The 13,986-nt window shown below is 38.6% G+C and overlaps 1 protein-coding gene across 1 annotated transcript in view; it reads right to left on the minus strand.

Moving 5' to 3' along the window:
- Nucleotides 1–13,986, minus strand: part of ACBD6 (acyl-CoA binding domain containing 6) — a 119,611-nt gene that overhangs the window by 42,905 nt on the left and 62,720 nt on the right. Inside the window, exon 6 of the mRNA XM_080915063.1 lies at nucleotides 12,488–12,577. Within this exon, the coding sequence (XP_080771189.1) occupies nucleotides 12,488–12,577 (90 nt within the window). The remainder of the gene's footprint in view (nucleotides 1–12,487; nucleotides 12,578–13,986) is intronic.

Below are 13,986 nucleotides of genomic sequence, written 5' to 3' on the forward strand. Positions count from 1 at the left end.
ATTGTTCCCATCAAGTGATTGTGTGCAGTAGGGACTGGCATGCACAAAACGATGCCTGCACCTGAAAGTGAAAGAGCTTCGCTTTTAGAAGTAGGTTTACCGGCCACTTGCTCGCCCTTCCCCCTAGCACAGTCACTGGACACATACCTATCTAGGGTCTTCAGAGTATATGAAATGCTCATTGTAGAGAAGAGATTTACATTTTCTCATTGAAGGGTACATGCTCAAATACTAGTAAACATTTATTTCTCAAAATACCTTGCAATCTAGGAAGAAAGTAAAATTCCTACGAGGACTGACTGCACAGGAAATGTTAAGAGAAGTCATTTGCAGGGGAAAGCTGCTTCCTCAGGCTCTGCCTCCAGGCAAAAGCGCTGAACATCTGTTTTCACACCTGGCTTCCATTAACTTGCAATGTTCTTAATGGAGTAATAGCAAATCATACAGGTGCTAACACATTAGCCCAGACTTCCCCCAATAGCTCCTTACTGAGGAGAAAGATGTGAGGGGAAATAGGAAAATTAAGCACAGTGGCATGACACCTTTACTTACATGTGAGGATTTTAAATATTGACAGTGACTTAACGTAAGGAATATCAAATATGTGTCCTTTTTATCAACAATTATAAAATGTGTTTAGGACAAGGAATCCAAATCATTGACACTACCCCAAGACTTCCATGCAAATGTCTAATCCCCCCCAGTCCAGTAAAACCTTTCTTTTCACAAAGGTCCTCTGCTGAGTTCCAGGTCTCACTTCTCTCTGGAGCAGTTACCCCTTTCTTCTCCCCTCATTTTCTGTGCATCAATTCTTCCCAGACCACACTGTGTGTCCATCCTCCAAGCCCATCCTCTGGGTCAAGAGTGCATTCAGTCTTGCCCAGGCACGGGGTGGGGGGCCGACAGTGGTCTGTTTCTTTGAAACCCTGAATTTATCTCCAATGCATCACAAAATGAAATAAAATCAACGTGAAAGTATAAATATCAGTATCTAAAATTCCTGTTTGCAAAGCATAAACGGCAACAAAAATAGAACAAATTTAAGAAATGGGCAAAACCTAAATGAGGCAAATCCTAAAAACTCCTGAATATGTAAAAATGATTATCAAATTGGAAGATGAAATTTTGCTTGAATAGACTTCAGTGCAATTCCAGTATAAATAACACAAGTTATTTTGTGGAGTAAAACAGTGATATCTAAGTTCATATTTTAAAAAGGCAAGAACATCCAGGAAAACACTTAAAAGAGAAACTATGAGAAATAACTGTCTTAAATAGTCAAGTCTGCTATAAAGACTTTTAATTCAAAGGGTGTACATAATATGAGACCAGGAGAGTTCCAAACTGTCCAGAACTAGATACAAATGCACATGGAAATACAGAGATTGAGAGAGGCAGCTTCTTGGTCCCATGTTAATCAACAGTGCTGGTTAGACTAGGTAGACATTTGAGGAAAGAAATGAAAGTACAAAGATCTAAACATAGACCATGAAACCATACAAGCACTGTAAGAAAACATGGCTTCCCTCTAAGTTTTTGTAAGAACAGGGTTGTTTGTCTAGTGCTTTTTTGGAGATGCTCTCATTATAAAGAACTGACTGCCCTGGGACTTGCTATGTAGACAAGACTGGCCTCGAACTCAAGAAATCTGCTTGCTTCTGTCTCCCAAGTGCTGGGATTAAAGGCCACAATGTACAGCAAAAAGAAACTTTTAAAAACTATGACTTAAGATCCAGGGCAATAAAAAGTCTGTTAAGTTGACTACCTAACGATTAAAAATTTTTTCATTTACACAGCAAAAAGTACCATTAAAAATGAGGGGGAAATATCTGCTTCATTTACCACAAAGGTTAATATTCCTAATAAAGAGAGAATAGGTCAAAATGGAAACATCAAAACAAGAAACTTGATAAGAATGTATGGACAATATACTGAAAAATGGACATAAACTATCTCTTAAACATATAAATGTATGATGAGATTAACACTTCCAGAAACATGTGAACTCGAATACCACTGAGGCCAGTTCTTTGTCAAGGGTAAAAATTTTAAATATAAAAGTATTGGCAATACTTAAAAATACAATAGCAGGATGTATTCACAAGGTTGTAGGGGAGCAGGCATACTCATATATATTGTTGGAGAAATGTAAACTAGGAAACTCTTCTAGAAGAATATTTGACATCTACCAAAGATACAAATGCACATACTTTTTGACCCACTAATTCTACTTCCAGAACTCTATTCTAAAGGTGTAATTCCATCAATAGGGAAATACATATGCATTAGGTTGGTAACTGCCAAATATTGGAAACAGTATGCATGTCCATACATAGGCAAGAGGACTTTGAATAAGGAATGTTACATGCACAAAAAATAAGACTGAATAACCAGGGGCTGGAGAGATGCCTCAGTGGTTAAGAGCACTGACTTCTCTTCCAGAGGTCCTGAGTTCAATTCTCAGCAACCACACAGTGGCTCACAACCATCTGTAATGGGATCTGATGCCCTCTTCTGGTGTGTCTGAAGACAGCAACCGTGTACTCATATACATAAAATAAACAGATAATTCTTTTTTAAAAAGACTGAATAACTTACAGATAAATAAAAGAAAAATCACTCAGAGAAATGAGATGAAGTAACTTTTAGTATATGTTATACGAACTGCAAGAGAATATTTTTAAAAATCTTAAAAATTGTTATTATGTGTATGGTGTGTGTGTGTGTGTGTGTGTGTGTGTGAGAGAGAGAGAGAGAGAGAGAGAGAGAGAGAGAGAGAGAGAGAGAGAGAGAGAGAAGTCCCTAAAATATACCTTACATATAAAAAAGATGGCAAATGAGGGGTTAAAGTGTTTGTTATTAAGCCCAGACCTGAGTTTGATTCCCAGGATCCATATGGTGGAAGGAGAGAACCAATTCTCAAGAGTTGTCCTCTGACCTCTACATGTGGTGCTGTGGCATATGTGTACCAAGAAACACAATGTAAGTTCTTTAAATACATAATCTGTGGGCTAGAGAAGTGTCTCTGCAGTTAAGAGGACATACTGCTCTTACAGAGACCCAAGTTTGGTTCCAGCACTCACATCAGGTGCCTTACAGCTGACCATAACTGTAGCTACACACACACACACACACACACACACACTCATGCACACATCCATGCATGCATGCACACACACACATGCACATACTCGGGTGCATACATACTTTAAAATAAATCTGAAATATGTTAATAAAGTAAGAAGAAATATAAGAAAAAACATTGTCTAGGATTGTTTCTATTAGGGTGTGATAAAGACCAATACTAGAAGCAACTGAGGGAAGGCCGTTACTGAAGCAAGTACTCAAGCAAAAACACAGGCAGGAACCATAATGGAGCATTGCTTACTGGCTTGTTCTTTATGGCACATCCTGCTTGCCTTTTCTATATAACCTAGGACAACTATAGGGTGTGGTACTGCCCACAGTGGGCTGTATCTTTCCATATCAATCTTAGTAAAAAAAAAAAAAATGGCCTGCAGTTGATGAGGTGACACACACATTTAATTCTACCTTTCAGGAAGCAAAAGCAGGAAATACCTGTTAGCCAGCCTGGCTTAAATAGTGAGTTCCAGGACAGACAGGACTATATCTCATATCCTGTCTCAAACAAAAACAAGAACACAAAAATAAAAAACAAGCAAAACAACAAAAAACCCACAAAAATTAAGCAACATATACATACATAAATATAGAATAAGTTATTCTCCTTATGATAAACATTTGTTCAACTAATACCAAAATAACTCCTACTTCTGTTTCTCAACATATATGATAATGTTTTTGTTTCAATATTCAATTATAGTCACTATTTTAAAAAAATTTAAGATTTATTTAAAAATTATTTTTAATTATTTGTCTGTCTGTGTGAGGGTATGACATATAAATGTGGGTGCCTGTAGAGGTTGGAGGATTTAGATGCCCCAGAGGTGGAGTTGCAGGTGGTTGTGAATCACCTAATGTAAGTATCAGAACTGAACTATGTCCTCTAAAAGTCGCCAGTGGTCTAACCTCGGAAACTACTTAAAGTGATAAAGCCAGCACAACAGTGAATGTACTGACCTGACTGACAGCCAAAGATTACTTCCACTCAGACACAATTCACCACAATTTATACTAAGTTAACAGAGACTTAAGATGCTTCTCAATTTCAAGATGTTAAAATGTAAAGAAAAACTTCATCTTAGAGATGATTAAATGTGGTTGCTTTATATACTACAACAAGATTATTATAGCCAACTTCTGTATTATAGTTCCAAGACTCAAATTCAACTCTGATGACCCATAGCCTCTGTAGATGAATATTAGCCATGTCTTTGCAAGCTGCTCTTATAAATGTGTAAAAGAATTTGAGAAGTTGAAAATAGTAAACCATTTGCAGATATTTAGTAAGCTTACAATCTACATACCTATGGCATATTTACTTTAGTATTTCATGTCCAAGAAGCACCTTCTATTTGTAGTAGAAGGAAAGGCAGCCTCTCATCTCTTTGGAACTGTGTTTCTTCAAGGGATGCTCACCAAAAGAAAGCTTAGCATATAGCTAAGATTAGAAAATGGGGCACTAGAAGTTTATGAATTGGAGTACTGAAAAAGGGATGCCAAGTCTAAAGTAAAACAAACCTCTTAAGAAAAGAACTAATGAAAAATGAAAAGAACTGGGAAACTACTAAAACTACTTTCTGACCACTCTGCATAGCTGCAATGAGATCATGAAATCACGCCCCCTTTCAGCTAAGTAATTCACATATCTTCTGTATCTCAATCTACAACTGTATGTTTATGCTAAAATGCTGACAGGTACTTTCAAATTTCATTATTTATGCTCTGAAACTTTTAAGGACAATGGTTTCTTTGGGAAGATGCAACACATTTATCTTGCTGTTTTTCATATATTCTAATTCTTGCCAAGAATATAAAACCTACAGCTGGGGAAGAAATTTAAATAAAAAAGAAAATAAAAATATTTTGAAAAAATACCAAATGGTTCACTACATAACATTAAATGAAAAAAGGTACAAAATCTATATGGCTGGTTTCTGGCTCTAAGTAGAATTGAAAATGAATCAGGGTAGTTTTCTCATTACAGCATTTTTTGGTTGGAGGAGGGATGCCATGTATATATGGGCAAGTGTGTGTAAGTCAGGGGACCTCAGATGTGCCCCGAGCACTCCCCAAGCAAGGCCTCTACTCAGTTCAAAGCCTGATAAGGGCTCTGCTAACCTAGCCAGTTTACTCTAGATTTACCTAACTGCTCTTCCAAGTGCTGTAATTACAGGCAGCCTGCCATGCATACTGGGTACTTACATGGGTCCTGGGACTCAAACCCTAGTGTTTCTGCTTGTGTGGCAAGTGCTTTATCCACTGAGCCATCTCTCTAGCCTTGCAGCATTTTTTTAAAGTTGGGTTGATAGACAAGACTGTAGTTATAAAGACACGTGGGAGTCATGGAAGCAAAAAGAAATGAACTAACTAAAGCAGAGGGTTACTGGGAGGAATCAACCGTGTCTCAGAGCTGCTACTCTGGCACCACTGGTGACTCTGTGCAAGGGCTCTGACAGAGCTTAGTGCAAGTAAAATAGACACTTGAAAATAAAATCAGCAAGATTTCTGGACACAATGTAGCTGTAGAGAGCACACAAAAATCTCAGGCAGTCTTTAAACATTTCCTGTTTGAAGAGATGTGGAGAGAAGTGTGCCTCAAACAACATATTGTAGAGACAACAGTGGTGGTGACTCATGTCTATAATCCCAGCTCTCAGGAGGCTGAGGCAGGGGATCATTGTGAGCTGAGGTGAGGTTGGGCTACAGAGTGAGTTCCAGACCAGTCAGGGACATACAGGAAGATCCAGTTATAACCAAACCAACAAAGCAAAACAAAAACAAACAACTCCTCCCAAACCACAAACACCAAAAAACCCAAAAGCAAACTGCACAAACTAACAACAATAGAGGAAAAGAAACAATAACAAACGTTCACCTCTACATGACCAAAACTTAGGAGTAGTGTGAGGTAAAAAGCTGGGGAGTTTGGGATGTATGGAAACATTTTAAAAGCAATCAGAGCAAGGTAACACTATAAAGGCCTTAAAGGGACTTAATTATCATAATCTTTGATTACACAATAGTTTCTTGAAAATGATACTAAAAACACACAAAAAATGAAAAATAGGATTCAAACTTTTAAAAATTAAAAAAGAACATTGTTTCAAAAGACACTATTAATAAGAAAATAAAAATCCACTGAAAAGAAGAAAGTATTTGTAAATCATGTATGTGAAGAGATCTGTATCCAGAATACATAAACAAACCCTTCAACTCCATGACAGACAACTCTGTTTTCTTAAAGTGGACAGAATCTGCCATGGTAGCACATACCTTTAGTCACAGAACTCAAAGGCAAAGAGAGGAGGTGGATCTCTGTGACTTTGAGGCCAGCCTGGTCTATGACGAGTTCCAGGCCAGTCAGTGAGACTCTGTCTTAAAAACATAAGTAAGTAAAATAATACAACATAAAATAAAATAGACATGGTATCTATTGAAAATTTCCCCATAAGCATATGTAAATGGTCAGTAAGTCCATGAACAGAAACTGGAGTCATTGTCACACCCCGAATATCGGAAGCCCAATGAAACACCATTTTATATGTGTTTAGGAAACACATTAGGATGGACATAGTAAAAAGACAGATATGGGTGTCAACAAAGATGCAGAGGATGAGATCCCTCATTCCCTGTTGGTGTGTATGTAAAATGGTACCACTCTTAGAAAAGACGTGCGGCCCACCAGAGAGGCATTCACAGAGTTATCCTACAACCCAGCATTCTACTCCTAGGAACACATACTGAAAAGAATGAGAGTTTAAATGTACAACCACATTCAGCAGTGTTCTCAGTTGCTTTATTCATAATAAACAAAAAAACTGAAGGGAAAAAAAGAAACCCTAACCAATAGCAGTATGTGTATGATAGACTATTACCCACCAATAAAAATTAAAAAAAAAAATACATGTAATGACAGAGATGACCCTCATAAACATTACGCTGAGTGTAATAAGCCAGATCCAATGTCTAAACTATATACTGTAGACCAAACATTATTACACCTAAATATATATTGTATGCTGTAGATTGAACACTGTTACACCTGTATTATATACTGTATGCCGTAGACTGAACACTATTACACCTGTACTATATGCTGTATGCTCTAGACCAAACACTATTACACCTGTACTATATGCTGTATGCTCTAGACTGAACACTATTACACCTGTACTATATGCTGTATGCTCTAGACTGAACATTATTACACCTGTACTATATGCTGTATGCCATAGACTGAACACTATTACACCTGTACTATATGCTGTATGCCGTAGACTGAACACTATTACACCTGTACTATATGCTGTATGCTCTAGACCAAACACTATTACACCTGTACTATATGCTGTATGCTCTAGACTGAACACTATTACAACTGTACTATATGCTGTATGCCATAGACTGAACACTATTACACCTGTACTATATGCTGTATGCCATAGACTGAACACTATTACACCTGTACTATATGCTGTATGCCGTAGACTAAACACTATTACACCTGTACTATATGCTGTATGCTCTAGACCGAACACTATTACACCTGTACTATATGCTGTATGCCATAGACTGAACACTATTACACCTGTACTATATGCTGTATGCCGTAGACTGAACACTATTACACCTGTACTATATGCTGTATGCTCTAGACCGAACACTATTACACCTGTACTATATGCTGTATGCCATAGACTGAACACTATTACACCTGTACTATATGCTGTATGCCGTAGACTGAACACTATTACACCTGTACTATATGCTGTATGCCGTAGACTGAACACTATTACAACTGTACTATATGCTGTATGCTCTAGACTGAACACTATTACACCTGTACTATATGCTGTATGCCATAGACTGAACACTATTACAACTGTACTATATGCTGTATGCTCTAGACTGAACACTATTACACCTGTACTATATGCTGTATGCTCTAGACTGAACACTATTACAACTGTACTATATGCTGTATGCTCTAGACTGAACACTATTACAAAGATTCAAATTTCACAAAGAACTAGAAGTGATCAGTGGCAATAGAAATCAGAGTAGCAGTCATTTCAGGGTGGTATAGGAAGTGTGGATTTTAACAGAAAGAAGTTATGGGAACGAATTTTCTAGCTCAGGAAATACTGTCATTTGATGTAAGTGGTAGTTACAAGGGCAGGTACATGTGTATGTATGTGTACGTGTGTGCACAGTGAGCTGCATTCTTAGGATTTATGTACAATGTACATAAATTGCTGAATTTGCTTTATACTTCAATAATTTTAAAGGAAGAAAAAGTGGTTATAAGCAAAAGATGAGATTGCAATGTATTCAAATTTTCTAGAGACAAGGTTGAGAGCTTAAAGTTAGGACAGCTCCAGGGACTTTCTAAGCTCTTGCAGAAAAAGAATGTGACGTTACAGGGCTGATGAGGTGACTAGGATAGCGACATAACACTGTGCACATGTAAACACAGGGAAAAGTTTCACATCACCCACACTCAGTGGTGTCACCATGGCTCATTTACTATGATGTAGTTTTCTCACATTATAGAAATCTTTTACCACAAACAGTTAGCAGTAAGGTGTTCATAAAGGCACACAAAGCTTGTGCTTCTTTCTATTCGCCTAAACAAAATGTGTCATCTTTGATCTGTTTCAGGTTTTATACAGGTGATACTCAGCACATAGAATCTCACATTCCCACAACCCCATTTATTGCCTTGATACTACTTTATAACAAATCTGAGAACATTTATCAATAAATCTTTGACATCCAAATGTTTTTTAATGTTGCCATGGTTAGTCTGGTTGTCAATATGACATAATTGAGAGTTACCTGGGAAGGGGAAACCTCCATCCTCCGTTCGTGTCTATGAAAGATTGTGTTGACTAAGGCAAGATGTAGAGAGCCCAGCCAACTGTGAGTGGGGTCATCCTGGATAGGTGGCCCTTGGCTGTATAAGAAACTAGGTGAATGTGACTCAGGAAGCAGCACTCCTTCATGGCTCAAGTTCTAGTCCTGCTCCTCAGTGAAGGATCGGGACTGGAAGTTCAAGCTAAAATAAACCCTTTCCTCCCTAAGCTGCCTTTAGAGTGTTTTATTACAGGGACAAAAGTAACTATGTCATGTGTCTGTGGAGTGGTTTCAAGAACTGAAAAGATGAGTCAAGGAGAGTGCATACAAGTGTGTCTTCATGATATACAAGCGTGCACACACATACACACACACACACACACACACACACACACACACACACAGAACATATATACCTTTATCTTAACACTAAATATCCCAACTTCCAGAGTGGAAGCGAGAGTTACAAGTAAGCAAGAAGAAACAAAATATCTGTTAGCACACACCAATAGATGAAATCATAAAGGTTCTTTCTTAACAATGAACATTAGTTCCAACCTCACCAGTTCCACAGAATCCAGCCAGTGCAGTTGAGTAAAGGAATTTATGAGATAGACAGAAAAATGATGGGAATACACAGAGCAGACCTGACACTGCTCTAATTATTTCATTCCAGGCTCTCAGGAAGGTTATTCTTCAGACAGTTGATAACATCAGCCTGCCTGTGCTGGGTCAGTACCAAGATCTATGGCCAAGCAAACAGTCCTAATAAAATTGATTTTCTTTTTTTGGCAACCAATAAGCCAGTCACTAATAATATTGTTTAAGAAAGATGGAGTCATGAGGAGGTGAATCTTTACTTCCAATTATTATGCCTGCACTGTCTCTATTTGAAAAGTGCTGTTCGTAAGGAAACCAAAAGAGAAATGACAGTGGGAAAGCCCTTCTGAGACCCAAGTGCAGAAGCCCTTCGACTTGGAGGCCTGTTACCAGCCCAAATTGAGAGAGCCAAACCATTCCCAACACCAGGCATTAGAGAGATCAGATTACAATCATCAAGAACAAAGTCAGAGCAACATAAAATGGCCACATGAATGCAGGGAGCCAGGAGGACACTGTGCCAAGCAGCATGCCGACTAACATGCCTGTCCTAAAAACCCACAAGGAACCTCAGCTGCACTAAGTGCCACACAAGGCAGGGATTGCGACTGTTCTCCATGTACTATTCCACCAACAGAACTGGCAGAGACCTCAGGCAATGCCTAACGTGGGGACACTCCCTTTAAAGGCCTCTTTAACTGGGGTTAGGCAAGAATGCAGCGGAAGGACCCTCGTGTTGCTTGCTTTAACTTAGTGAACGTAAAGTGAGGATAAGAAGACAACATCAAGCATTTACAAAATGAGAAGCAACAATGTAGAAAAATTTCTGAATGAACAGTGAAGTCTTATCCAATGTTCAAACGTTTGAAGCTATGCTTGTTAAGAACACGGCCTAAGAACATATGAAGAACAGAGTATGGAACGGGAAGACAGACTGGAAATAGACTGAGATGAAGTGAAGCCAGAGACTATGGTAAGAAATACACTGCAAGTAGCAAGAAGCAAGAATGGTTATTTAGTAATTATAGCAACTGGCTAGGTATCTGGACGAAATAAAATCTCTACTGACATGTACAAAACACTGGATAATTTTAGGTGGAAGGAAGTCATGAAAGGGAGAACATTTTAGGAAAAAGCATAAGGAACAATTTTAACATGTCTTAAGATACACAAAATGTTTATAATCTCTTAAAATTACATAAAATGTTTACATAATTCCTTTAAAGTTAGCAATCTAATAATAAATTAGGCAAAACACATGAGTAAATGGTTCACAAAGTGTAAAATATACCAAAGACAATGCATACTATCAAACCTTAAAAAAAATCAAGTACTGACAAAAATATTTTCATATATTTTTACACTAAAGTGCTTTTAATAATTTGTACATATATTTCCTTAAAAAAAGTTGTAAGAAAAAAAATTTTTTTTAATATACCAAAAGAGTTGTGTGGTGGTACACTTTTAATCCCAGCACTAGGGAGGCAAAGGCCAGCCTGATCTATGGAGCAAGTTCGAGGACAGCCAAGGCTACATGTCTCGGCCCCTCTCCCTGCCTAAAGAACAAAAAGCTCAGGAATGCATAGTCGTTAGGGAAAAGTAAATCAAAAGCATGTCACAATGAGGTAAAGTTAAATCCTTCTTTAGGAAAGAAGAAAAAATAAGTGTTGCTAAGGACGGATGATGCTGGAAGTTGCAAACACTGGCAGAGTGTGTGTGGTGGGGTCATGCTTTTACAAAGAATAGTTTAGAGCTTCTACAGAGAATAGTTTAGAGATAACTCCAAGTTACATGTGAGAAATTACATAGTGAATTACCAAAGATTGGGGCTGGAGAGATGGCTTAGTACGTGGGGGTATTTGTTGAGTTTGCAGAGGACTTGGGCTCAATGCTCAGTGCACACACACCACAGCTCACAACTGTCAGTGACTTCAGTCCTAAGGGATATAATACTCTCTGAGGATACCAGGCACACTTGGTACACATACGTGTATATGTGTGTATATATATATGTAGGCAAAACACTTACACACATAAAGATAAATCTGAAAAAAAATTACTGTAAGACTCTGGCGTTCTACCCTAGGTAAAAAACCAAAATAGCTGACAAGAAGTAAGCATATAAACAGAAAAAAAATGCACAAATGCTATAACATTATTATAACTGTCAAAAGTTAGAGACAATAACACTGTGTAGCAACTGATGAGTGAGCAGATAAAGAAGACACTGGATGCTCATATACTAGTATTCTAGCTGTAAGGATGAATGGGGTCCTGTGGTATGTTCCACCAGCTGCACAGCTTGAGAGTAAGTATGAGAAAGAAACAAAAAGCACTTGCCTCATGATTCTGCTTGCATAAAATAGCCCAGAGGAAAAAGCAGGTTAGTAGGGCAGGGGTTGGGGCTGGAAGAGGGCGGAAGTAACTGTTAACTGCTGCAGGGTCTCACTGAATGAGGACAACACTGTGGAACTCCATAGCAGGGGCTCTAGTGACATATACCTTAAGACAGCTCACATACATTTTCTTATGAGAATTTTACTTCAGAGAGAGAGAGAGAGAGAGAGAGAGAGAGAGAGAGAGAGAGAGAGAGAGAGAGAGAGAGAGAGAGAGAGAGAGAGAGAGGGAGGGCTCCTTTGTAGGGCTGCAGAACTAGCTTGGTGGGGAAGAGCATGAGCTGCTCTTCCAGAGGACCCAGGTCAGATTCCCAAGACTCACCTCCTTCTGCAATCCATCTCAGAGGAGCCAATATCCTTTTCTGGCCTCTGGACATTGTACACACATAATACACAGGCATACATACAGAAAAAACACCCATACGCATACAATACAAAATGATGAATTGTAATTAAAAAGAAGAACAAGCTCCTTTTGAATGTACTCTTACCTGACAGTTAATGCCAGCTTCATACTGTAGCAAGACTTTCACCAGCTCCTTATGTCCTCGGTCACATGCCCAGTGGAGCAGAGCTCTGCCCTACAAAGTAGCAAACAGCAGAGGGTCTTGTTAATCTATGTGTGGGCCATCCAGAGCTCACGTGCTAAGAAAGATGGAAAAACTGACACATAAAACTGTAGAACAATTATTCTGAGAATGATAGAAGATGTGCTGTGGGAAAGCCATAGACAAGCAATGGGAAGCCCTGAGTTCCACCTCTGATCTTAACACACACCAGCCCATACCAGCTTTGGTTTGATCACTTTCCTTACCTGGACAGTAGAGAACGGTAATGCAAACAACACAGTCAGTACCTGAGTTGGGCTGTCAAAATGGCTTAGTCCATAAAGATCAAGCCTGATGACCTGAGCTCCATTTCCAGGAAAAGAACTGACTGCTGCTAGCTGTCACATGCAGGTACACATGTGTGCACATACTTGCACAAATAAATATATAACATGTAATCAAAATATCTGTTGAGTGAATAACCTCATGGCCAAGCCATGTCTTCAGTCACATGACATACTACTACTTTTGACTTCTAGCTATTGAAGACTTACAGGTACTATCAATGTGTTATTTGGTTCTTGACTGTCAGAAGATCTTGGTGTACCTAATAAATGAAGCCTACTTTCCTGTCCTGACAAACAACCCCTCCAAAGTTGCTGGGCTCTTCTGAACAAGTGGGTGATGTATGGTATAACTCTCCTTTGAGGGCAGCAATGGCTACCTCATAAAGAATAAGATGCTTTTCCACACTGTAGAAAAGCCTTAAAGACAAAGAAGTTGGGGCAAGAGAAACTGAAAATGCACCCTCCAAGGTGACTTTTCTAAAGCTGCCCATGCTGCTTTCTTCCAGTTAGACTGTCTGAACACGTGCGGAAGTTCACGGTCAAGTGCACAGCCAGGACAACGGCCTCCTTGCGGATTCCCTTTTGTACCGGTCTCACTTGCTTGACTGACTTTATTGATCTGTGAGTTTCTGCTTTCTTACACAAAATCCTAAAAAGGACCATGCACACATAAAAATTATAAAAGAGGGAAACAGAAGTTTGAAAGCATGGGTAAATCATCCTTGTGTGGTGGAATATGCCTTTAGTTTCCATACAAGGGAGGCAGAGGCAGGCCGACCTCTGCCAACTTGTCTAAATAGCGAGTTCCAGGACAGAGGACTACACAAAGAGACCCTGTCTCAAAAAAAAAAAAAAAAAAAAAAAAAAAAAAAAAAAAAATCAGATAAAAGCTTATCATTTTTAGTCTAATTTAAGTATTTAGGGAGTAGGTACTAAGTTCAACTATTAATAAGACTCACTGCATAATTAAGGTCCGTGATATACTTACATAGTGTACATGAGAACTCTATCATAGTTAGAAAACTTAGTACTGTGTACTTATACCACAAGATGTATAGATAATTCCTACTTCTCAAGCAGGCTCCTGGTTTTCCT

This window comes from Micromys minutus (genome assembly GCF_963924665.1).
Source record: "Micromys minutus genome assembly, chromosome: 1".
Taxonomy (NCBI): domain Eukaryota; kingdom Metazoa; phylum Chordata; class Mammalia; order Rodentia; family Muridae; genus Micromys; species Micromys minutus.